Here is a 27,875-nt window from a genome sequence, read left to right as displayed (position 1 = left end):
CAGCACTTCTTAGTGTATGAAAAACTGGCTTACCAGATGAAGTGACTTACTACTGATACTAGAAGGGTGGAAACTGATATAGTATACATTATTTACGAGTGACACAGTTCCGAAAGAATTTTTGAATTGCTGCGGAAGAATTGTTTTGAGACGCTGCCACATTATTATGTGGTTCAAAACATTTATGGACTGTTTTTCTAGTTTCCCTGAGCTTACTACATAGGTGACAAAACTGAAAGCCACCTCACCTTATTTAGCCAATAATTTTCGTTGTGGATAGAGTGAGGCAGATTTTAAATGCTTTCATTAAACGTTGCGACAGTTTACAGGACAGATATACAACTTATGCGGCAAAAAGCGGCCGAAATATGTTGACTTATCCACTTTCCAGGTCTTTTTATTTATTTATTTTATCCAATCAATATCTATTTACGATTGGAAGACTAGTGTTTACAGCTAAATATACCTATAAACCTTTAAGATCCTTCCATTTACTAGGTTAAAACAAAAGATTTAACCCATAAAATCAAAAAATGTTTTTTTCTAATTATAGTAAAGGTACATTCAACTTTAAATGAGCATAAATGATTTTATATTTAAGGAAACCATCCCCTTGTCTTTACGCTAAGTTTTTACCAGCGCATTTTAGCCATACGGTATTATTACCTCTGAATCCGGGAAGACAAATAAGTTGAATAAACTGAAATTATGATAAAGTTCTATATATTTTTTTTAACTTTGTGTTTCTGGTATAAAACTCTTTATTGGCATCAAATATCCTGTGTTACAAATTACTTTTTGTTTTCTATTGTTAGGTGACGCTTCTTTAATTCTCATCAAATAGAAAGCCTGTCAAGCCGTTGTCTATCCAAAGGGAATCAGGCATCAGTGTCGGACGTCAATTGAAACACATTTCCATCTGTTTTGCACATAGAAATTACGGAACGCAGGAACTATCTTTTATTGAATTCCTTGCAGTTGACCTCTGAACTATTTGACCTCATTTAAGACAGCGGAAGTTGTTATACTTGGAAGTAATTCAATTTAATTGTATGTGATAGTTTCGATGTCATTTGATCCTTGTTAAACTTTCCGGAACTAAGGGATAAGATCACATCCCGCAGAGAGTAGTTAAAAATTATAAAAATAATAAAAATTATTATGCATTCACGAAATGAATATAGGGTAAGAAAAATACTGATACAGCATCTAAGAGCCATCCAAAGTGCTTTTTATTATGACGAAACTGTGCTACTGTTTACACTGTTTATGTAAGTTCAGTTTTCCATCTATTAGGTACTTTTATCCCTTCGAGGGGCAAACGCCCTCGCTCCAACTGATGCTACTGATAAGCAGTTTGAAATTTGACCTACTTAGAAGAGATTTCCAAACAATCCACCAAGACGGTATAATTTGGTTCCACTAAATGATAAGCTTGAAACAAATAGAGCTGCTTATGATGATCAAAACCAGAATTCTTCCTGAATTTTATTTTGTGTACCATAAGCAGGTTAATTTGCTTCCATTTTAGATGTTGTGCGTCCTATTGTTTATCGGGCAGGTTGATCACTTGTAAAAATTTCTAAAATCATTTCTATACCTTCACATTTTTTCTTATGTAAGGTAGAATATATATATAAAAAAAAAAAAATAAAATATATAAATATATATATATATATATATATATATATATATATATATATATATTATTTAAGGCCCCCATCCCCCATCAAATTGATAAGTTTATTTTAAAAAAATAGAAAAACAGAAAAAAACACGGAATGAAGGCACAAGAAAAATCTTGAGGGGGGGGGGGAGGTCCCCCGGCCCCCTGGATCCGCCAGTGACTACAACAGCATTATTTAGCTGAAAGAATAGAAAATAAGGAGACATTAATTTTAGATTATTTGCAAACATTTCTTGCTTGAAAAAATATTTTGACATATGGTCTTCAAAAAATATCTGTCAATGTATCATAATTTTCGTCCGCACCTTCCTGCTTGACAGCACAATCGAACGATCCAATCTTCAGCAGAATGATCGTTTCGCCGTTTCATAAAGTAATTTGTAATCACCACCGCATTTATGCATGCAAAGATACAGTAATTTGTCCCAGGCTTTATGCCCATATACTTCCAGCACATCCATCAACATCATAGCATACTGAATAGTGAGTGACCATAGCAATTGATCAAATAATGTAAAGTATTGAGAATGTTTTATACATAATCGACGATGGAAACCAGTTTTTGACTAAGGCATAATCAATGATTTTCGATTAATCTTAATTTGGGCTTTTAAATGCATGCCAAATATAGCTGGATCATATCATTCGTGTTAATAGTAAGGTCATGTATGTCCAGTCTTCAGTGTTGAGGCTCTGCTGAGAAAATGTTTTACGAATAAACACTTCCTTCAAAGCCATACCTCTAGCCATGTCCAGTTCCTTCGTACAAGGTTGCTCTTGGCCCATACCCCCCCCCCAGAATCTAAAAACTCCTACAAAAAAGGATAAAGATCTTCCAGACATGTTCAGTCTCCGGATTTGTTTAAAGAGACAGGTAGTAAGCCTGTAACCCATCCTCAGGGTAGCTAGAATCGAACCCCAGGGCCATGCAGAGTCATGCTTGGTCATGCACTGTCATGGTCATGCAGTCTGCATTGTCATGCAGAGCATCAATCCACTGAACTATAGCTGCATTAAAAATTTTCTTCAAATCCCCCAAAATTATGCTAAATTCCCTTGCTTTGTTGTCTAGGCAAATTTCCCCTCTGAATCTTAGACAAACAGATTTAAAATTTGGTAAATATTGATCACAATGAGGATAGGGGGGAATCATATGTATCTATCTATAAGTGGCGGCTCTGATCTCATCTAAGGTCAAGACTTTAACAACTAAATGGAAACTAGAAGAATTGCTTTCAACTTCCTTCCACCATTCATTGTAAATTAAAGACAGAAGAGAATTGACTATGATAATAAGAACAATGGGAAAAATAAACTCTCACAGAACGTGATGCTTGTCTGAATGCGGACAATTCACCAATCCAAGTCATAAATCCCTTATCTCTAATCCTGACAAGGCACAACGAAGATCTCGGAAAACCACTTGACTGGTTGGACGCGCTTGACAGACAGAGCATTTTGCAGATAAGAAAAATTACTGCAAGAGCTCAAAAGTTGGCCACAATTCCAGGAAAAAATAAAATAACAAGCCAAAAAGATTAAGCAGTTATGTGGAGCTTAATCTGGGAAAACGTCGGAAGTATTTTCTCTCGTTTATAGAAAAACAATGAAAGAATTCGTTTCGGTAGCCTCTGTCTCATCTGTTTCTTTAACATTTTGAAAATTATCAACGAACAGGCACCTACTTCAATTTGAATCAGTGGAACTCTATTATAAGGTTTTGGACGCGAGTACTTTTATCAATTTTTAATTGGGCCCAGTCCCTTGTTTGAATTTAAGGAGCTGGTTTAATATTCAATAGTGTTAATATAACAGCCTGACCTTACTTAATAGTTGATATACATTTGAAAAGAACAAGAATACCTCCAAAGAATCTTTTCAGAAGCATCCAAGACCAGCCATTAGAAAACGGCAGCTTAAAACATCGCAACTGCTGTATGCATGGGAATGTTCCTCCCAAAAATAAGCTCATTTTCTTAATAAAACTTAGACATGTTAGAGTTTAAAACGTTTTCTATCCAGGCATTCAAGTGCATTCCTTATAAGACAATATAGAAGCTTGAAAAAAAATCCATCACTTCTATATTAAAAAATAAGGCTTACTTACTTCTCAACTATCCTTCTAAACCTAAATATTATATTTCAAGAAATCTCAGCTTTTAGGTATGACTCATTAATTGATGCCATCTACCGCAGCTACTTCAGAATAGTTTCTTGGGTCGTCCTTACAACCAACTACTAAACTAGCCAAGGATTTGAAGAAAAACGTATGAATACCTCCGTAAATCACGCTAAATTTGGGCATTTGCCAACACAACGTACTTTTTGAAGTGTTGGGCTCCGTCTAAAACTATTGTAGGATATCCCAAAGCAACCCACTAGAGTGGAAAGTAAATGGATTTTATTTCTTCCCCTACCCCTCTCCCTCTCTATCTCCTTTGCTCTTGATTCTGTAATTATTTGGGAATTACCCCTTAAATACAAATATTAGCAACACAAACTATGAAAACAATGAAAGTCCCCCTTACACCGGAATTGCAATAACGATGAACTTTAGGAAAGAGAGAAAAAAATCAGCTCGATGCGGAAAGATTCATTCGAATAGTATAATCGACCTACGAATTTAATGGTCCAAGGTCAAAGTTCCGTGCATACCACCGTATATCTATGTTCATCAGCGAAAAAAATACAAAGTTTGGCAGTTAGCTTCAAAGGTAAACCGCCAGAACAGCTTGCACTAATAATATGCCAAAGAAACATGTAAACAGCTTGCCAAAAGCGTTTCTGTCATTAAATGCCAAACACATATATTTTTTAAAAAACATTTTAAATATTCAACTATAGCGGGAAGCACAATATACAAATGAGATGGAACTTAGAAGCGTCAGATCATGGACATATATGATTGATTTCATCCTCAAGAAAGTTGGAACGTCTTCAATTAAGAATCAAAATATGCGAAAGCTCAAACCTTTTCGAGGTTTAAAGATGCATAGCTTAGCTGTCAGTGAATTTCACTGCTTATGCTCAGAGTAAAGAGCTTGAATTGCACTGGTAGATCAGAACTACTTCGGGGGATCCAGGGACATCTCCCCTGACAATTGTAAAATCTCTTTTTATAACAAATCTTTTTTATTGTTGGAGTACCACAAGAATGGGCTAAATCCCGTTGTCTCCCTTCATAATTGATTAAAATGTTTTCTTAATCTTCAATCTTTTCGTTTATAGAAAAAGGTAGGTATCCTTGAATGAGCTCGAAATAAGCTCTAAGTTTACCATTCGAAGTTTGTTATCTTATAGCTTCCTTCATCACCGGGCTCTAAAAATGCCTTTCTGATTCCCAACTTTCTTGTTTTCTTTCCTAAACAAATGGACCAAATATTATGAATTTTTTTAACCATGTGCTGTAGTTAACACCAAGGGCGTAGCTCCAGCATTTTAATTGGGGGGGGGGGCAAGAGGGGTTTCCATCCGGTGAGTCAAGGAGCATGAGCTACATAATAATTTTTCACCAAATTATTGGGGAGCAATTGCCCCCCCCCCTTGCCTCCAGAAACGATGCCACTGGTTAACACCATAAGAAAAGTGGACCGATGAGTATTTTTGTAAAGAAATTAGAAATAACTCCTTAAATTCCCATCAAAATGATGGAATCCATTTGCGGGTTCACGACCTGACATTGACGAGGCTCCAAGACCTAGCTGCTTATGATCTTGCTCAAGCGAAGTGAGGACCATCAAGAAGCCGGCAGAGCACTCTTTTTGCTTGACAAAGAGCCGTGAAACATGCCTTTTTATAATTAGGATATACGTATGTTACGGTGAAAGACCAGAATTGGAGAATGTCGACATTCACCGGTGAATGTCTGAAATTCCTTTTTTCTCTGCTTAGATTCAGTCAGCTTCGGTTAGTTTATAATATATATCTAAGAAATGGATTAGAAACCTAACCTGTCACCATCAAACCTTGCATAAGACTGGAAAAGCTGAATGAACCCAAACAGAGAAAAAGGAATTTCGGACATTAACCATATTTCGGTCTTTCACCATAATATATACACACGCCAGTCATATATACATGTTTTGATAGGGCCTGGGTTAGATCGATTCCAAGGTGGTAATTTTGCTTTGGAAGTTCGAAAATCGACCGGTGTCTTGCCGTCATTGTTGTGGAGCGTTCATCGTACTGATCAAAATAGGTGACTTCACACAATCAAAAACTAATACCAAGCGCACGCGGCTTCACTTCCAAGTAATATTTTGTCTCCCATTAAAAAGATTCTTCCATTATATAGACCCAGAGACTTACAAGCCGACGTGAGGAAAAGTTTGTTTATTATTGCCCTAATCAGATATGAAATAGCAGCAAGACTCTATATAGAACAATCCAACGGAACTATTAAAGAAACTTGAAACTGTTCTTAGTATTCTTCCTTATAAATTCCAATTGCATCAAATTGACTAAATTTTGCCGGATCATAAAATTTATTTGTATCTTGAAAACTATTAAATATCTGATACTCCATGTCCTTCGCTCATCCATATTGTTTTGTTGCATTCAAAAATATTCAACAAAGACTCAAAACTACAACAATAATCCTATTATCAAAACAGTCTTGCCCAAAGTATGTTACAGTGTAGTTATTGTTCCATAGGTTTTAGGCTTAAATTATACATGCCCTTGGCAATATTGTAAAAATAAACATATCAAATTACCATTTTGACATGCCGCTGACAATATAGGCTGGTAAACATTAAATCTTTTGCAATTACACATATGCAAGATGGTATCCTTTGCATTTTACAGCCGCGTCTTCAAAATAGAATAATAAAAGCTAGACTAAAACGTATAGTAGACTAATTTATGACACACATTCAGAATTTTTTAAGGAGAGGGGGAGGCACATCTTTTATTTTTGGGCGTTTTATTTCAGGGGTAAAAGATAGGTTCGAAAATTTATGTTAAGAATTGTAAGTCGATTAGGCAAGAAAAAGTAAGGGTGAAGAGGTGATGTTCGGTAGCGAAACAACCATTCAAATGGACAGGTCTACTTATCTGGGTAGTAATTAGTTGCACCAATTCGCAAAAATGTCGAAAGAGGGTGAAAGGATTTTTTTTTAATCTAGGGGGGACTGTTTTTGATTTTTTGTTTCAAAGAAAATAGCAAAAAGGGCAATTTTTTAATGAAAATACCAAAATATATTTTTTATATCGTGGTAGTAAAAAATTCTGCCCCCCCCCCACATGGTGTCACTCCTAGCATAATTAGAAAAGATGGAGTGTGAAGACGTAAAAAGTAGAATAGCCAAGACGAAGGCTGTTTTTTCACAGTTGAAGAAAGTTTGGAAGAATAAGAAGACAAGCCTGCGGAAAAAGGTTAGAATATTGGACGCTACAGCACCTATAGTGGTCAAGAAAGAGTCTGAAATGTGGCCCTTCGAAAGCCTAAATAAGAATAGCTAAATGTTTTTCAGAGGAATATTCTAAAGATAGTTTTATGTAGGCTACTCGTTTAGTAGAAAGCTGTATGAAAAATGTTCCATCCGACTTTCTACGGTTATAATGCTATATAGCCCTAGCTATAATACTATAATAATATAATGCTTTCTAGGGCTATAATGAAATGAACAATTAAGAAAGTTAGGACGCGTTCTATGGATGATGGATTACAGAATAACCAAGATTTTACTTTTTGGCCATCCACCTCGGTGTCAACAAAAAAGCAGAGCGTCTCCAAATGAGGTGAAAAGAGGTCATAAGCAAGGATTCAAAGGGAATTGGAACTTAATGGAAGGTTCAAACAGCGACCTTTGAATTGGGATGGAGGAGGAGCGTGCGCTGTTGTTTGGGACTCAGGTGCTTTAATAAGTCGTTAGTAGTGCTAGTTGTACTTTCCATTACTCTATGGCGGCAATTTAATAAAGCTACAAAATATCTTACTAAACAGACACTGAATATAAGATATATAATTATATGAATAGATAATTAATAATCAATCACAAAAAATATAAATGCAAAGAGTGTAGGAAAGAAGGTAAATTTCGAATCTTTACAGACAGCTTTTGCAAAGAAGAAAAAAAACATGGAAATAAACGCATGTAGTTTATATGCTGTCATTCGTGATCACTAGTTTGAACGGGTCTTTTATATATCACCAAAATATTTTGGGTACGAAACACATAATTTTTCAACCATGCCCAGAAGCAAGAAAAGAAGACCTGACATCTAGAAAAACCCCAAACATCTAGGCACGTTGAGAGGTAAATGATAAATTTGATAATGGATTTGACTAGAAACTTAGTCTGGCAGGGTGGGGTGGATATATACTTGTGATAAAAATATCATCAAGACGTATTTTGAATAAACATGGCTAAATTGAGTGATACCCAAGACTAGATGCACAAATGCCCTAAAATTGGAGTCAACAAACGCCGCTGTCACAAAAATCAGTGCCTTCTAAAAATCATTGCACATTAATGGTGCAATAATTGTAACCAAGTTTACTGTTTCTCAAAACAGCGATAGTCAAGGTGCATAGCATCCACCATGAACTTGAAACCGGTCCTCCGGTCCGGTAGGTTTGATAAAAGAAGAAAAACTAGAATGCAGAGGCTCCAGACTTGATGAATGATGACATCTAACAGCTTCGACGAACAAAAATGACCCAGAGATATAGAATAAGCGTATATCATGGAAGTTTTCTTGTTTTCTTCTGGATTTAAAACATTATCGCCAAAACATTCAAGAGTCAAACAATTTCTTTTTAAATCTGGGACTTAGTACTAAGTAGCTAGTTTAGTACTGAGGGTGAAAATAGCTATTCTAAATTACACTTGAAGAACTTTTAGCTCTTCTTCCTTACTTAACACCTATGCGTTTTCTTTTTTTTGTTCTTATTTGTTTTTCTTAGCGTGTAACACGTGCAGCATTTAGTGTACAGGTGGACTAACGTGAAAAAAAAAATTCCTCAGAAACCACTTGCTGAAGTGATTTTGCCATAAAGCGTTCTTCTTACATCATGCTGTAATGTTTTACGATTTCATAATGTTTTTGGTTTTACAGGAGTGGGCAGTATTTGACGATCCCCCCACCCGCCCTGAAACACGTATTTTGGTAGCAATGAGTTTTACCTATATAGTGGAGAATTTAAGAATATTAACGGTACAATGCAATTTGAAAAGTTTCTAAATTTAAGCCTAAATTATTTCGGAGAAATTCTATAAATTATATGCCTAGGTCTAAATTTTTTAGTAAAATTTCTATAAACTATAAGCTATAAATTCTATAAATTTCCACAGTAATTTTTAAATAGCCCAAGTGAAGCAGGTGCATATGGTGAGTATGGTAAGTATGAATTAAACTGGCATTTTTCTTACAATTAGTAAACACTAGTTACACATCAGCAACGGGAAATGATTCATAGCCTTAATAAGTAATACTGAAAAAGTAATTATAAGGTGGAATTCATACGCCCTGAAACTTAAGTTATTATTCCACAATGACAACGCTGGAAATTTTAGGATCTAGGCGATCAAATTTCAAGACAAGCCTAGTACATTTCAGTAAAGAACTCTGGTTCGATAGTATATTAATTTCTACTCAAACAATTTGTTTTAACAGAAACGCATTTTCATTGATACCATTTTGTAAAACTTGATTTCTCAGAAACGTAAGATCTACCAACGAATTGAAATATTGGAAAATAGATAGGATTTAGTCCCCTAGCCCTTGAATTTCTTATAACGTATCTTTTTCGCATATATTAGTATCATTACTTTCCAGTTGGCTTCCCTACCCAAGCCTTTCCCCTCTTTTCAAACAGTTCGTGGTAACGAACTGTAAGTAAGGAGCGACCCGGCTCTTTACTTATAGTAACCAAAACTCCAAAAAACAGAATCTTGATGCCAATATATATGTCAAATAAATAATATTTTATGCTGATAACAAATATATAAGTTTCATCAAGTTTAGTTTTACCCATTAAAAGTTATGCGCCTGAGAATATTTGCCTTATTTCCGACAAAAGGGGGAAACACCCCCTAAAAGTCGTAGAACTTTAATGAAAATCACACCGTCGGGTTCAGCGTATCAGAGAACCCTACTGTAGAAGTTTCAAGCTCCTATCTGCAAAAATGTGGAATTTTATATTTTTTGTCAGATGAAAGATCACGGATGCGTGTTCATTTGCTTTTTTGTTAGTTTTTTTCCCCCAGGGGTGATCGTATCGATCCAGTAGTCTTAGAATATCGTAAGAGGGCTCATTTGAACTGAAATTAAAAGTTCTAGTGCCCTTTTTAATCGACCAAACATATTGGAGGGCAGCTTGGCCCCCTCCCACGCTCATTTTTTTCCCAAAGTCACCCAATCAAAATTTAGACATTTTTTTCAGATAGTCGAAAATCTAATAAATGTCTTTGAGGATGACTTATTCCCCCACAGTTTCCGGGGGGAGGGCTGGAAGTTATGAAATTTGCCCACTGTTTACATATAGTATTGTTTAATGGGAAGTATAAAGACGATTCAGGAGGGATTTTTTCTGATGTGCGGGGGTGTCGGAGGAGGGGATTACGGGGGAGGAACCTTCCATGGAGGCTGTTTCCTGGGGGGAAGGGACATTTCTATGAAGGGGGCGCCGGATTTCCCAGCATTATTTAAAAAACGATCAGAAACTAATACAAAATCTAGTTTTTTCAACTGAAAGTAAGGAGCAGCATTAAAACTTAAAACAAACAGAAATTATTACGTATATGAGGGGGTTCGCCCCCTAGTCAATACCTCGCCCTTTTCGCTAAAGTTTTTTTTAGTACTTTCAAAAGAGTTATCTATTCTAATTAACCAGCCTTTGTGATTCAGTGGTTTGTGATTCAAACAAAATTCGAACTTTAGTGTAAAGAGAGAGGTATCGACTAGGGGGCAAATTCCCTAATATACGTAATAAAACATACGAATATAGAAGTTCGTTGCGTAAGTTAGTTCGTAAGTTACGTCAGAACAAAATTTCGAGAGTCTAGCCAAAAAAGTAAAATTAATATGCAAATTTCGTTTTAATTATTCATGTACGGTGAGCCAAAATCAAAGCTGCGTTAAATCAAAAACATTCAGAAATTAAATTTAAAAAAAAACAAGTTTTTTTAACTGAAAGTAAGGAGCGACACTAAAACTTAAAACGAACAGAAATGATTCCGTATATGAAAGTGGCTGTCACCTCCTCAATACCTCCGCTCTTTACGCTAAAGTTTGAATCTGTCACACAAATTTATTTTTTAATTAATAAAAAACTTTAGCGTAAAGAGCGAGTTATTGAGGAGGGGACAGCCCCTTTCATATACAGAATAATTTCTGTTCGTTTTAAGTTTTAATGTCGTTCCTTACTTTCAGTTAAAAAAAAAACTTGTTTTTTTTTTTTTATTTAATTACATAAGGACCAGGCCATTGCATTCATTTATAGGGCCAGGCCACTATCAATGAATGCTAATATAAAATTCAAACGACGAAAATATGCTGTTTAACATTCGGAATTCCAAACAGATATAGTTTATAAATAAACAGCATCAAAATCAATACCAATACTGCAGTTATGAAAAAAAATATTGTTCCCAACAGCAACAAAGTTGGAAAACTAAATTGCTTTCTGATTGATTATTCCAGGATTGAAGTAGAAGTAACTAGAAATTCTTTAGAAAAACGAGCTTAGAATTCTAAACTAAAGCGGCTCTAAAAAGCAAAGTCTTGTTCTTACTGCAGTAAAGAACCGCAATGGAAAAGTAAACCTCGAAAATGCAAGGGTAAGTCAGAGGAGTTGATGCAAACAATTTACAATATCTTTTACCCCGGTGACATTTACATGGGTCTGCACTTCAACTAAAAAAAATGACTTCATCAACAATGAATTTAAACATCAAATGTTCCCTCCTTTGAAAATAAATTAACCAAATCAATTATTATATACTACCTGCCTTTGTTTTTGTGAAATAGTAAAGAGAAAATGATAAAAATAAGTAGAAAGTAGAGAATAAATTTTATAAGTAGCCAATTATCATTTTTCCATTGAAAAGGACGAATTCAAACTAAGTTCTGTAAAGTTCTATTGCACTATTGTAGTCAACCTAAATTTTCAAAAAAGAGAATTTTATAAGGACCTTTGTACAACAGATTATCATGATGTATAGGTAAGGAACAGATAAAAACTAAATATCAAAGAAACGGGGATGCTTACCGAGAATGGTATTTCAAGGATGGTGTCAAAAGTGCAAAAGGCAAGATTTAAAAAGTGAATAGAAAATATGTTTGCTTTTCTGAACATTATGAGTTTTTGGAAGGAATACATGGTCCCTGCACCTTTCCCCTTGGCAAACGTTTTACAGAAACTAAATGGTTTGGCAAACGTTTTACAGAAACTAAATGGAAACTAATGGTAAACTAGGTGGGCACCTAGGAGGTGCCCACTTTCAGAAATCACGTACAGAAATCATGAAGCACCAACAGAAAACAGGCTTAAGCTTGGCGTGAAGTGTGCCATGCGTGGGGCGAAGTCTCCTGTGGGTGGTATGAGGTGTGCCATGCGTTGTATGAAAAGGTGTCTCATGTTATATAATAAGTTATATAATTAATGATGATGGTATTGAAAAGAAAGAGTAAGAGGAATTAATCCACAAGACGGGATTGAACTTAGAGTATTTAAAATAATAAATTAATTTTTTTTTTGCTTCAGTGTATTTCCTGGTGGAAAATTTTCGATGGCTCAAAAGAAGAAGCCTGGGGGAATTTCTAAACTATTGCGAACGCTGAGGGTTAGACGTGAGAAGTCGCCGAGATCGGATTTCATCAGCTATTATTATGTTTTCCTCATTATTCACTAGATTAGAACGCGAATCGGAAGGAGGAGTTCAGGGCTGCCTCCTACCAAAAATTTAAAATGTTTAGCATTTGTTCTGAGAATTCTTATATTTTCAGAAATAATTCAACTTTGTTTTAAAGTTGTATCCTATCTTCACGAAAATCCCCCCCCTTCGTGAAAAATTCCTTTCGTACGTATATTCAAGAACATGGATAGGTCCAGACCCTTCCTAAAGAATGCAAATACAACAAATCAGTTTTGTGTGGAAGAATCCTTTTGGAAGAAATACAACACATGAAGGGTGGGGGCTAACAAAAAAAAATATAATATTATAGGGGAGCACAAACCCAAAAGCCTCCACTGCTAACTAATCATTTCTAAGTGAATGTCTTTTTTTTTCTTTTGTATAACGAAGATGCTGTAAATGTTTTTCCGTTAGATGGGCTTTTCTTTGAAAAAAAATGGGAAGCCCTTCGAAATAATAGTCTAGTAAATAAAAGCTCAAATTAAGCTCACCTGAAGTTCTTTGGAAGCTTTTGAAATAGGGCCAAAAGCGGCAAAATAGCCAAGGCACAGAGTCAACATCCAAAGTATGAAAAGGGCTTGATTGGCTAAATACAGAGGCGGAATGTTGGCAGTCGCTCCAAAGATGTCTGCAGCAAATAAGAATGTATAATGAACAGCCAAAATGACCACTAAGGACGTGAAGCTCTGTAAACGCTTCGGCATTATCTATAAAATTGAGAAAGAATGAAATTATTTTGATAAAATTGATTGACAGTCTAAGCTGTGCGAACGTCATAAAATCTATTTATCTATTAAAGCTGTATATATTTTTTTACTGTGATTTCTACTTTTTCTTTACTTTCTGCATTGTAGAAATGTGATAAAATGTTAAATTTCAATTTGATGTTAATTCTAAGATTGCCATGGGCATCTATATATTTAATAAGTTTAATTTTCCATTCTTGAGTATGAAGAAACTTACAGAATTTACTTATATTCAACCTACATTTACTCTGTTTCATCTTTACTGTTTGTTTAGCCCTTTCTTTTTCTTCTGCAATGTAGTAACTTATTAGAACTGTTAACTGCCCTATTTAGGGCTACTTGTTCTTTTATTCTAGGTGGCCGATGACCAGAGTTTTTTTGTTGATGATGAAACACTCCAACGTAGAGAAAATTAAATGTATACGTAGTTTTGTGATTAAAAAAAGGAGTAGTATTTAAACCACTTTTAAAGGGGTTAGGAGGACATAAGCTGCGTAACCTAACTAGACTTTCTGTTCGCGTTAAATTAAATACAAACAGTCAACAACTGGTGATGCCAGAACTCTGACAGAACTGCCAACTGGTGATGCAAGACAAAGACAGAACTCTCACACCAGTTTTGACAATTTTTTTTTACTTTTTGCAAAAAACAAACAAATAAAATTCAAAACAATTACTGAAGCGTCTTTTATTGTTCAACAAAAACTTTAGTGATTTAAGGTTAAGCTGCGATTTTGCGTGATACCACATATGGATAGTTTAAATCACAGTTTATAAAATTATACAGCAAGTTTACCGCAAATGATTTCTGGCTCTTCAATCTCGGTGTGAACAAAAAGCTCCTCCCACTTATTTCTGCACTTATTGTCGACTCATTGGTTGAGCCGGCCAAGTGGTTTTGTCAGAACTCGTTACGTAGGTGAATATTCTTTGTCTGCCCGTGAAAAGATCTAATGCCGCTTATGTTTATATCTGCAAAAACGTTCTCTGGAGCACTCACACCTCGGTCCGGGTTTTTATAATGGGTGAGATAGGGAAAGATCATACTGGATAATTATATAAACTGTGGTTTAAATGTTCTGAACCTTCAATCTTAGAAAGCACTTGAACGGTTTATTGATATATCATCGTGACTTCCAAAATTTGTGATTGCTCCACTCTCACTAATTATGTGGTTCTTTGAAAAAAGTCACCCCTGTTTGCTAAATATTAGAACTTTCGAGTTAATGCCGATTAAGCACCACTATATCCATGCAAGCAATCACTAGAAATGGTTTGTCAATGAAGGAATTTACGTGATCTGCCTGGAGATGAATTGCGCAATTTGGAAGATTACCTTTGTTTTCTTTCACGATGTGCACAGATGAGCATAGCAGTCACCTACCAGTATACCTTCTCCAACCTGTTTTGTACAACGGTGATTTATTTGCATTAAAAAACAATCTGTCCTCGCAGGATCTGCCTTGTGAGCTCCTCATTTACCAATATAATTGGCTAATGTCAGTAGCTCTCAGCTCTGAAAACAGTTACATGAGGACGTACAACGGGTACATGAAGCCAAGTGAGTGTTTCTTATTATTCAGTCAGTAGTTTTCGTTGGAGACGGATCTTATCCATTATATTATTAAACTTACCCTCTTTGGTTACATGGCTTGGGGATCACGTTGTTTCGACGGAACTTCAACGAAAAGTTGTTTTTTTCTGGGGGGGGGGTACAAAGACTTAACATTGTGTGCTTGGGGGAAAGGGGTAAAATATTTGTCTTTGTTTTCCACAAAAAAGTTTACAGTACGTTTTTTTTATATGACTATCTATCAAGGGCGTTTCCAGGATTTTTGTTCCGGGGGGGGGGGGGTCGAAGAAACTTTTAAAACATATCAGAATGTGTTTATATGCATTTTTGGGTATTTCTAAAAAGTCAAGTTTGGTTAATGCTAATGAAATAAAATAAAATAGGATGAACATATAATAGTTTATAAACAAATTTGGGATATATATTTGCATATTAGGGGGTAGGGGGTAAAGCGTTGCATATATCAAATACATAACCTAACCTAGGAACCTCCCCCCTAAACCCCAAAAAACAACAGTTTAAATATCGTATACGTAAGGAAAACCACGCTACGCATTCCATTACTCTGAAGCCGTCTATTAAATTAACCCGTCAAAAACGGGTTTTTCATGACTGGTTTCCTTGTAGGTGCCCATATAATACCCAAGTACCCATTTTTATTGCGTTTTTACGAGTCGAACAAAAATTACGGGGCGGGGAGGTTCAAACCCTAAAGCCCCCCTGAATACGACCTTGTTGCCGTTCCACAGGTTCTGCCACCGGTTAACCAATAATAGAGGATATTGAAAACTTTTCAGCAGCTTATAGACTGTCCGAATCCCATCTTTTCCGCAATATTTGATTAGTCTAGGCTGATACTCTGGACAGGACCTAATCACCTAGTGTAAGATACCTCACGCTTCTATCCTGCTAAAAATGGAGCCCATAAATTCCAAAGCATTGTCTGTGACTTTAAAAGCAGCAACAAATTTTTACATTATTTTAGATGATCATAAAACTGGCCACACATCTCCCTGGCCACACAAGTTACACAAAGCCGGAATCGGTCGATCATCTTCATTGTACAGCTGTCCGAAAGGTAAATGTACGAATATGCGTTTCTCATTATTCAGAAAAATTACGACTAAATGCTTTGAATGATCTGTATTAACTTTTGTTTGGACTGAAATAACGGAAGGATCTATTTAATATATTTAATTGATTCATGGATTTTGAAACTTCCTCAATCAAAAGTTTATTTCATTTCTACCTTATTTAATTAGTAAGATTAAAATGGTAAATAACAGCTCGAATAGGGATAATAATCCTTTTATTAGGCAGTAAAAAAAAAAACAATAAAAAAATGTACTGGAATTTCGATTACATGTACAGTGATCGTCATCATTTGAGTATTTCTGCTTAAGACGATCACTGTACATGTGATCAAAATATCCAGTGTATTTATGATTGCTTTTTTTTTCACTGTCTAGTAAAAGGATTTATCCCTATTTGAACTGTTATTTATCGTCATGGAAAGGCAATTTGGTCTTCAAAACCACGTAAGATTAAAATGATTTAATAATTTATATTTAGATAATTTCCCAGTGGCGTCAATTGGGGGGTCGTTATCCCCTAGTTTTATCTCCACCTAAATCCCCCTGGATACATTGTCCTCATCTGGATTTTGTAAGATACCAATTCGGGGGTTATTTTCATCAATAAATGTCTTGATTTGGTATTTTCATAGAACAAATTGGAAAAGGATAAATTCCTCCCCCCACCCCCAAGATAATCTAAAATGGAGTTTGCCCTCCCCGTAAGTATTGTTGATTTAAATCCACTTTAATCTCCATTAACTAGCCAGGAAGGATCGCTTCGTAAGCCTCAAGAATAGCAAAAGCAAATCTTTGCGGGTTTCTTTTTGCCTCCCACCGCTCACTCAGGTATTGAGTCCTCAGCTTGTCTTTTTCTTTTCGCATTACTTTAACTCTTAAACTTGTTCTTTATGGCATTTTTTCCGCTTGCTCGGTTTTTGTCTACATTTCTCAGACAATTGAACAAAAATTGTTTTCTAATGCACAAATTTAAACTTATAGAAACAAAACTCCTTAATTAGGGTTATTAGGCTATAAACACAAAATGAACATTGTCACAGTTTTAATGGAACAAAAGCTGGAGTCAATCAGGAGACGAAAATTCTTTTGGCAGGTAATAGCTTCATATGTCCAGTATATGACGTCAAATGAAGCTGGAGTTTACAGACATAGCAAATTAATATACTAAAAATAATAATAAGTATAGTCTTTAGACTTTTACCTTTAAAAGCCTCTCTAAGAACAGCACTAATTCTAATGAGGACACTTTTGACAACTGAATTATATAAATGCTACTTGGAAATCTATCAAATTCCGGTGTTATTACATCCAATTTAACAGACAAGGTATCTTTGGGGACCTCAAAACTTACAGTCAACACAGGTAAAGTTTCTTAGAATTAGTAATTACATATCAGACGAAATTCTACCACTAGAAAACACTTCAACGTCCCTCACTAATAATTAATTGATGTTTCCCCCTTTATCGCCTTGGGACAATATTTTATTGTAACCGAGTGAGAGAGGACATCTTTGCCCTTGCAAATAAGGAAACAAGGTTTTTCTTGATGTTTATACGGATGTTGAATAAGTTGACTTGTTTGCTACAGGAAACTATGTATCCCTAATTTCTTGCAAATGTAGCTACCAGGCTACATCTCTAAGGAGATTGGAATTCAATTTCTATGGAGTAAGAGAAAGGAATAGAAGTGCTCCTGGGGAAAGACAGTGTGAAGTATTACTGTCCACGATCTATTTTTGGTTCTTCTCAAGAATTGTAACAGGACAATGTTGTTTCAAATCAAAAGATCTTAATTGACTTTTATATTATAATATTATATTTTATAATATAGCATTATATTATAATTTGACAGTTTTCGCTTGTCTATTTTTGTCCTTTTCTAAAAACGTTTCAGAGTAGATATTAAATCTTATAATCCTTAAAAGAAAAATTGTCTGCCCTTCATTTTTCTGCCTAAATAACATGCCCTTTGGGAGATTCAAATTGGGCACTTATAAATAGGGCCGTCAATGGGGGAGGGGAGTAAACTTCTATGAACTTCTTAGATCTTGAAAATTGCCTTTTTTGGTATTTTCACTAAAAAAAACAACAGCAACAAAATTGTCCCTCCCCTATATATCAAACCAAACTTTTTTGTATCTTCATTAGAAAAAAAACTCTTAGTCTCCCTCCCCCTGTATTTTAATCAGATGAAGCCCAGCTTACACATACTTCCTTATATTTTCCATTTGTTGTGGCTGGTTATAAGCTGCACCCTCCTCTAAATCAGCCTGCACGAGTGAAAACATTTCTATAAATTTCTAGGGAAAAAAGCTAAGGTAATTTTTTGGCGAATTTGTATCTGTTAAGTCCCCAAATATTTTGGGAGGATCTCATTCACTGAAGTATATAATTGAACTGTATATTAGATAGACGACCAGCCTGTACTTAACTTAGCGCACCATCTGGTTGCAGTATTAATTAAGTCTCTCAGCTGACAAAGAAAAAAGCAATATCTAACCTTATATAGGATATCAGATTGTGAATGTGATTATATTCAATATAATGAAGAAATGGCTTATTAGCTGCAGAGTAATTGAATACCTTGAGATAATTAGTATGACAACTTTGTTAGAGGTCTGATGCAGGAAGATGAAAAGATTCTCACGCATTTTAAATACAAAATTAGAAAATGTGTTCCCAAGAAAAAAAATATTGGTGTTAAAAGAAATGGACAGAGGTGTTCTTCGTGGTGGGAAATTTAATTAGCATCTTGCATGTCATCTGAACAAATGGTCTTAGGGGTTAGTTGAAAATCCATTAGTTTGGTTGTCTCTGTCAGAGTTTATGGATGGTTTCATCTTACAGAAGCAGTTGGTGATGGTCTTATTTACCAAGACAGAAACAGAGAAACTTCTCAGTGAAAAAATATTGAGTTTGGGCAGAAAATGCAAATCATGTTCTTCATTTATTGGAAAAAATACGCCTAGAAAAGATATGAAATAATTAAAAAAAAAGCTTCCAAAACAATATTTTAATACTTTATTTGTTAGTACGTTTTCGAAAACAATCTTTTTTTTTTTACCAGAACTGGTAGAATTGTTTTCACCCCTTTAAGACTTGGCAAAAATCATTTGTTTTTCAACTTTCTAGTAAGTGTAATCGCGATTCAAAATGACTACTCCACAAAATAGAAAACCCTATTATTTCCAATAAATATTTTCAAATGTCTATTCAGAAACGAAGATATAGAGGAAATCAATGTCTGGTGAAGGGGTGAAATATTTTAACCAGTAGAGAGAAAAAACTAACTAACTTTTATAACTCGCAACTTTTATACATATACCAGAAAACACCGAGTTGTGAAAAGTCTTTATTTCCCTCTGATATTGGGATTTGTAAGGAATCATATTAGGTGCATCATGACTTTGCATCATGACCTTAGCTTCAATTATCATACAACAAAATAGCTCTTGCGTGGGCACCACCAGGGAAGGGGGTGCTTGCCCCTGGGAAAATAAAGACGTTTGAAAAAAGTGTCAAAAGATGAAAAAGAGAAATTCTCTAATTTAAATCCTGGTAAAGCAAAACTCCTGATAGTTGCTACCCCGCCCAATAAGAGGATTGTTAGGTGGCATTGATGGTTTCTTGGTTCCTTGCCAAATATAAACCTCATTTTCCTGATTTTATACACATTTTGCTTACAGTAAAATTTTTACTGATTGGTCAGCTAAAAGTATTCAGCAAATCAGAAAGAGTTCATATTCTACAGCTCTTATGCAGACCAGTGAGATATATATCGACATAGTCGGTGTGAAATCACGATTATATTATGTAGTTTGTAGCGTAAGTATATATTACCATAAACCGCAAAAATGACAGGAAAATACAGAATTTATTTGTGATTGTCCTAACAAAAGTCACTAAAAATGAAAGATTACACAGTGCACTTAAATTATCATTCGTGATAGTGTATATATTTAGCTTTAAGTAACGGAATTTTGTTTTTAAAAGAAGCATAGTAAAAATAGGCGAAAACATGTTACTTCCGTAAGACCAAAACTGATGTCAAAATCCGCTCATAAAATTCTATTAAAGGTAAAAATAAAACTTACTAATTTTCTATTACTAATTTTTTCTGTTAGACGTTTTCCAGAGGAAGTTCATGCGGATGTTTTTAGGTACCCGTTTGACCGATCGTATGCAGGGTTGCCACCCCTAGTGATTTATTACTATTTCTAGTGATTGTTTATATTGCCTAAGCTAAAAAATCACTAAATCAGCACATTAATCACTAGATTACTGAAGAAAATCACTTAATCAACCAAAAACGCACTACAATCTAGTAATTTCTTTTTCGCAGGGTGGCAACCCTGATGGTATGTGAAACAACAAACTGTTCGAAGCATGTAGTTCTATCCCACTTTCAATTTCTATCTCGCTATAATGACAGAAAGGTTAGTGGCTAGGACACATTTTGTGGATACAGAATGACAGGTTGCCAAAGACTGTTCTTTTTGGCCATCCCTCTGTGGCCAACCGAAAAGCCCAAATGGGATGGGAGGAGATCATAAGGAAGGGTTTAAAGGAATTAGAACTTCAGGGGAGGGGGTAAAGATTGAAGCTCTGAATATATTGAAGTGGAGGAGGAGCGTTCACAGTTGTGTTGGTATCAGGTGGCTTGGTACTGAAGAGCTGTTAGTAGTAGAAGTGGTACTATGTATAATAATTATCATTTTATAGCATTAATATACTAATTCTAGTTAAGAAATTAGACTAATGTTTACACTACTACTAATATTATAGTTGTTGATATTTGTTTGTATATGGTTTCAAAAGGTGTCAAAGACCATCTTATAATCAAAGGTCTTCTTTCTAAGCATGTAAATACAATAACAAAAAAAAAAAAAAACACGAAAGAAAGAAAAAAATTGGAGATATCTCAAGAGGCAAATGAAATCCTAAAAAATTGGTAGAAGAGATAAATCCAACCCATGAGTTTTGGAAAATACGATGAAAACCCAGGTTAACAAAGCCTCGTCTAATGCGTTCTGAATGAGAGATTGATAGTAAAAATAACTTGTCCGGAAGTACGGAAACAAACATCCCTCGTATAATGCACACCTGAAGGTGTATTTTATTGTTGATCAGTATAACATTGACCAAGTAAAGTTTAAGGGCTGGTTTTTGAAATATGAAGCTATTTTGATATTTAATGATTACGATTTCAAAACAATATAAATCACGGTTGAGAAACCTTTATATTTTTCACTTATATTGTTGATTTTTAAGGTTAAGCCATTTTGTCTGGCCACGAAGGGGTGGGTGAATCTTAGTCAATTATCATTCATTGCCTGTGTTTTATTTTCATCATTTCACTGCAATCTCGCCTGGTCTTGACTACGACTTTTATATTTATTTTTTTTAAAAGGAAGATTAGTGTTCTTTTGCGAAATTCTTGCAACATAACAGCAGAAATAAAAACAAGATATATTTATTTTGTTTTCTATTACAGATTCTATAGGTTACTGATTTTTTTTTCCAGGAATGACATTAATCGGTATCCCAGGAACATAACGACTTCGAATCAAAAGAAGCTGGATTTGTGAAAAAAAGAAATATCTAAGCCAAGTTTGTCTAAGGAAATCTGAAAAAAATCATTTTCATATCCAGTTGCTTATTTATTTTCAATTTGTTGTACATCTCTCTGTGTCGCATATAGCAATACAACTTTGAATGAGACTGAGTTCAGCATTTGTGCAAGAAAAACTGATGTACCAATGACACTAAACATACACTCTGCTTGTTTGAATTGGATTGTTGAAGTGGAAATTCACACTAACATATATATCTTTAAAAAACCAGGGATTGAATTTTTAATGGAAAAGACCTCAATATGCAGATATGTAATTTTTGGTATTAGCTGGCAAGAAATCTGCTTAAACAAATATGGAGGGAAAATCAGCAAAAAAAGGCAGAAAAAACATGGCACCAAAAAGCTTAAGACGGTGTAGCTTTCCCTTTTTTCCTTTGAAATCAACATATTGTTAATGTTTGGATATTTAAGGACGAAAACTACTGTCAAATTTAACTAATTAATTTTGCTTATTTAATTTCACGGTTCAACCTGGAAACACTGACGAAAACGTGATACTGTCCTAGAAACTTTGTAGTCTCCAAACAGCCAAAAGTAATTCCGGGGGGAGGGGTCAAAAAGCAATATTATTTTAATGTCCTTCTTACTTTAAATAAAATAGAAGTTCACATGTCTGCTTTCTTTGACAGATTAAAGAGGAAGAGAGTTGACTATGAGCAAATAACTAAAGCCCAAAGAACTGTTTGAGAAGATATATTTTGGAAAATGTAAATCTCTGGAGAAAACCTGATGATTGCAGAATACTTTATGCATTAAGTATTCTGATGCATATAAGACCTAAAACCGAACTGACCACCCACGACAAGATTTCAAAGAAGAATAATATGAAGGAATACAAACGGGTCTAACACCAGTAGAAATACATCGTTCATTCCCACTTTGACTGGTTGATTATACAGCCGAAATATCATCTGCACAATTTTAGGAAGTGAAGTCCATAGGCTTACGCCTTTTTTAATTATTTGCATTATTTTTCTTTGAAAGTTTCCAGGTACTATCCCATTATCCGGGCCTCTCGGGTTAATCACTATAGACTAGGCAATGATAAAACGAGTTTTTAGGGGGAGAGGTACCTAGGTTAGGTTACGTATTTAATATATACAGTGCTTTACCCCCCCCCCCCTCCCCCCCCCACATACACACACACACCCTAAAGTGCTAATATATAGCTCAAATTTGTTTCTAGACTATTATATATTCATCCTATTTCATTTTATTTCATTAGCATTAACCAAACTTGACTTTTTAGAGAGGCCCGGATAATAGGATAGTACCAGTTTCCATTGGGCATTTTTAAAATATCTATAACGTGTTAGAAATTTATTCCGATCTTTTAGGGATCTTTATTTTGAAGGATGCATTCCATTACTGAAATTTAATGTAACATTAACTTAGTATAAGCTTACTTTCCTTAATAAAAATAAATGGAAAATTAATTTAGCAATAGCTCTAAGATTTATTCAAATAGTCTTTACGTTGAAAGGAGGGACTAGGTTAATCTGATTTTAATTTTAAATAGAGATTAAGCTCATCCTTGGCTGTCTGTGGTGCATTTGTCATTCATATATGTTTCATTGGAATTTATTTGACGGACAGGCCCCCTTCCACGTTGACATGCGGCAGCTGGAATCGAACCCGTGATCCATGCTGGCAAGAACAGATATATCCACTGTGCTACCACAAGTCAGCCAGACTCACTTGTGGCTCACTACGAAATGCAACTTATGTAGCCCAAAACCTGTTCAAGGTAGTTCCCAAGCAATTGTCGCAAAAAAAAAAGAATTAAATTCTTTCCAATGCTCATTTCTGCAGCCACATCTGTAATAAACGAAATAAAGTCCTTTTTATGGAATATATCTGTAACATACAAAAAGAAAATGAGTTCCAATTATTTTAATAGTTCCTAGTTTAAAGTAAGGGTACTCCAAATTTATCACTTGTATCTGATCCTTTGATGGAATATTATTCCCCAGGGAGCTTTAGAGGAAGCTAAAGTGGGGTTATTTGCTTTGATGCAAGCTTAGCAACAAGCTGAAACTAAGTTAACACCACGCAATAGGCTATTCTCATACTTTTCTTGTCAACTCAGACAAAATTGAGGTGTCATGAGTTTTACTGCTTGCCTAAGAACATATCACACCCATGTGCATGATTTCATTATAAAAGAACACCCAACATTCAAGATGGAGTTAAAGTAAAATTCGTCGTGATTTAAATTCTTGAAGCTAATAGTGAAACCTTGGGGCTAGTTAACGAAAAGCCAAATTGCGGCGTAATGTGCAAATAATACTGCCTAATAAAATAGGGATGGCCAAGATTATTATTCAGGGTATGGAAGTAATTTTTTTTTTTGGGGGGGGGGGGGGTAACTTTTGAAAAAAGAACAATTTAGGATTTCTTAGGAATTAAATGGCCAGGAGCTTTAATTAATATATTCATCGTCTGTTCGCTCATTTGAGAGACTGAAGGAAATCCCGGAGCACCTTAAAAAATCCTACGATTTTAATGAAACCTTGATGCTAGTTAACCAAAAACCAAGTTGCAGTGTAATGTGCAAATAATGCTGCCCAATAAAAAAACAAGTGCGGCCAAGGTTTTGATTGAGGATGCAAAAATCTAGTTTTTCTTTTTTTGTGGGGGGGGGGGGTAACTTTGGAAAAAAGGAGCAGTTTAAGATTTCTTAGAAATGAAATGGCCAGAAGCGCTCGTTGACGTATTCATTATACCTTTTAACATTTGAGAGAGAGAAAGGGGCTAAATACCGTAGCACCTTAAGTAATCCTACGATTTTGCCCAAAAATATAAAAAGAGTTAAAAAGAGGCATACCATTGATACAATTTTAGGAGTATTTGCTTAAATTTTTGTTAAAAACTTTTGTTTTGTTTTTGAGTTTTTCAATTTCAATTCTCATTGTTTGTCAATTTCACTTTTTTTTTCCTTTCTGATTTTTTATTGTATATCCATTTTTGCACATAAATAATAGCGTGACCTGACTCTTATTGATCCAATGCTTTATGTTTAAGCACGAAAAAAGAAGATATTTGTTATCATGACATTCCCTCAAATACATGTTCACCTCGAAACCTAACGACCCAAAAAGAGACAAGCCTAATGGTCACGAAATAATCTTATTTTATTTTAAGCCAGAAAAGTTTCAAGAAATAACGCGGAGCATATTGAACAGATCTTGAAATCTTCATGGTTTAAAAGGTATATATATATATATATATATATATATATATATATATATATATATATATATATATATATATATATATATATATATATATATATATATATATATATATATATATATTGTATTTCAACAATATTTTTTTTTTTTTCAACAGGTCTAGCGAGCTACCAGAACATCATAAAGAGATTCTTAACGGCTCATTCAAAAGCTATTTCTCATATCTACGTGCTTTGAGGTATGAGGAAATATATTTTTACTTTGAAATAAGTTCTGGTTTCTTGTCTGCAAAATGAACACGCAGAAATTTATGTACAAAAATTATCTTTTAACTTTTACAATTTCTTTTTTTAAATACATTATTTGTTAGTTTCTGTAAAGTAAAAGTTTATTGCAAAAAGAAATTTATGGCAATTAAACCCCTCGAAAATGTTGTCAGATCAAAATAAAAAGTATACCATTGGAATCAGCAAGGTCGAAAACCTTGTACAGGGAAATTACAGCGCCCCTCCTTGAAGAAAAAGGAAAATCAAGGTCTCCCGTTTTTATTTCTTTTTTTTCAGCAGGCATAGCGTGCTACCAAAACATCATAGAGAGATGCTTAATCGCTAATTTTAAAACTATTACTCATATCTACGTGCTTTTTATTCATTTTACAATCCAAAAGTGCCATATAGCACTAAAAAAGGCACTTTTGGTACCACTTCTTAATTGGAAGAGTTTGGAAGCATAAAACTTTACCATTGCAATAATTATGGTCCAAAGCCCCTAACTGGAGGTTTATTATACCCCTCATTTATACTCCCACTCCAGAATCTCTTAGTAAGTTTCATAAATCGCTTAATCATCTTAAAAGAAAAAGATTATTGCGAAAAAAAAACAACTAAAACTAAAAAATTTTCAACTGAAAAACTACCAAAAACTAAGCTTGAATGATCAACAGTTTCGAATTGAACCTTTAAACTTCACTCTGCGATGAAGCCTGTGTGCTAGTTCTAACGGCGGTAATTGAGGGGAAAGGACGTTCTTGCCCCCTTGGTTTTTTGCTCCTGTCTAAGTTGCGAAAAACACCTTTTTTGGGAAAGATCATTGGAAAAGATACTTTTTTCATTAAACAAAACGGGGAAACAACCGAAAGTGCACTTTATGGGAATGTGCTATCAAGTCAAATTTATAAAAAGCGATTATGTATAAATATAAGCTGTTAAATGATCCCCTAAACAGCTCTGTTCTGTTACAGTAGCCTTCTAGTTTCTGCTAGTCAGTAGGGGATTTACAAAGCCCTGTATTCATTATGGCTTTTTCAGGGGAAGTCGGCAGAGTAAAAATTGTTTTTTGTTCATCGAAAAACAAACGTTCCTGAGAAACATGTATTGTTTTGTGAAGTATGGATGAGGAACTTAATGTTATAGGCTGAGAGTTTTTCGAAGCTGTCAAGGTTGTTTTCAGTATTTTCTATAGATGTCTTATCTCCCCTAGATCGGTGATAATTAGAAACTACATTAAAATAAGTTTTTCAACTGAAACTAGGGAATGCCATTAAAACTTAAAACGAACAAACATTATTCCGTATAAATAAAAAAGATCATGGCAACATTGTTTCTGCATTAAATTTTAATCAAAAACGAACAAAGTTCAATTTAAAAAAAACAAAGTTTTTCAGAAGGAAGTAAAGAGCGAAGTTGAAACTTAAAACGAACAAAGATTATTACTTCACAGCATATCTAACATATATTAATAAAACTAGTACAAATAAACCAACCAATTATGTTTCCCTATGCTTTTAGGATTATACAAAACTAGCGCTTTACTGAAAACACAAAAGTCAAGTATAAAAAACAGGCTTATTGATTTAAGAGTCAAAAGTGAGTATACAGCCTGACAACACTAAACGAATCTATACACCTTTCCATAGTCTTACACCAGTTGTGACATTGGTAAATTTCAGTATACAATTAAATTATCTTAAAAACATAAGCGTAAAACTAAATATTTTTTAATAACCACGAAGTAATTGAAGAGCATACACAAATATTGGATTGATTTATCAAGCAGCATTTTGCTCTCACCAGCTATAATACCAAGAGTGGGTAATATACAGTCTTAAATTGTAAGAACTATGCTTTAGTAACACTTGAAATGGAGATCAAATAAGACATAATATGAACTCTGAAAATACGATTATTTCACTCTATCCAAGAGTGAATTTCAAGCTATGGTACAATTTCTAAAACTAGTCTATAGTCCAAATACTATCAATATGGCCTTACTTCGAACTTGCGTACAAATTAATCATGACAGATTGTCCTGGGCTTAGGCAGCATCTTGTGTAGGGAGGGGGCAGCCGCTTCTGTGATGGAGGGGGGAGGGATCTTACTAATACTTCCCGAGGTCCTTTGAATAGGTCTTTAGAAACTAGTCATTCTATATTTCACTAAAACTCGGCCTTTAACATTTTCCATGATCTACTTTTCCTGCAACAGTATAACTTAAGAGACCCACTATCCTACTTCCAATTTCCAGAAAACATAAACACCACAAAAGCGATTTGACACAAATCACATTATGGTTGGATAACAGTTTCTTCTAAGCATTCAACTCAAAAGTTTACTGTTGAGCAAAATTAAATATTAAAATTGGTATAGGGGAGACCGGCCCACGTTTAGCCAAAGCAAACAGTTTCAATACAAAAACCTATGGGGCTTCTGGTGAATTATAAACGCTCTGACAGATTGCAGTGTATTTTTTTTTTTTTAAAGTCTGACATTAATTAATACTTTTACCAAAAATTTCAGATTGGATCAGGTTTTATGGTGATTAACTCTGGAATTTTGTTCAATTTTGTCTAAAAACCTACACCTAATTACGAATACTAGAAAACTCGCGATGTAAACTTACATTGTATTCTCCTATTATTTGCCTGTTTTTGGCAGCTTCCGAGACGTGCCATCTTCACCAATTTGCTGTTAGCATTTTTTCATCCTGTGGGATAGTGAACTCCCATGTTCGGCCACAATACCCAGGGTAAATTTGGCTTTCCGTACCAAGGTGTTCAAAAGTGGGCTATGCTTGTAAAAGCTGTGT

The 27,875-nt window shown here is 34.7% G+C and overlaps 1 protein-coding gene across 2 annotated transcripts in view; it reads right to left on the bottom strand.

Moving 5' to 3' along the window:
- LOC148956210 (uncharacterized) overlaps positions 1-27,875 on the bottom strand; it is an 83,823-nt gene that overhangs the window by 20,474 nt on the left and 35,474 nt on the right. For both annotated transcript variants that reach the window (XM_089094507.1, XM_089094502.1), the window contains exon 3: positions 13,041-13,256. In XM_089094507.1, the coding sequence (XP_088950633.1) occupies positions 13,041-13,256 (216 nt within the window). The remainder of the gene's footprint in view (positions 1-13,040; positions 13,257-27,875) is intronic.

The sequence above is a fragment of the Artemia sp. Qi Xiang Cuo genome, chromosome 1 (genome assembly GCF_049724085.1).
Source record: "Artemia sp. Qi Xiang Cuo chromosome 1, ASM4972408v1, whole genome shotgun sequence".
Taxonomy (NCBI): domain Eukaryota; kingdom Metazoa; phylum Arthropoda; class Branchiopoda; order Anostraca; family Artemiidae; genus Artemia; species Artemia sp. Qi Xiang Cuo.
The sequence above is the reverse complement of the archived record's forward strand: the minus strand, read 5'-3'. Positions and strand labels throughout refer to the sequence as shown.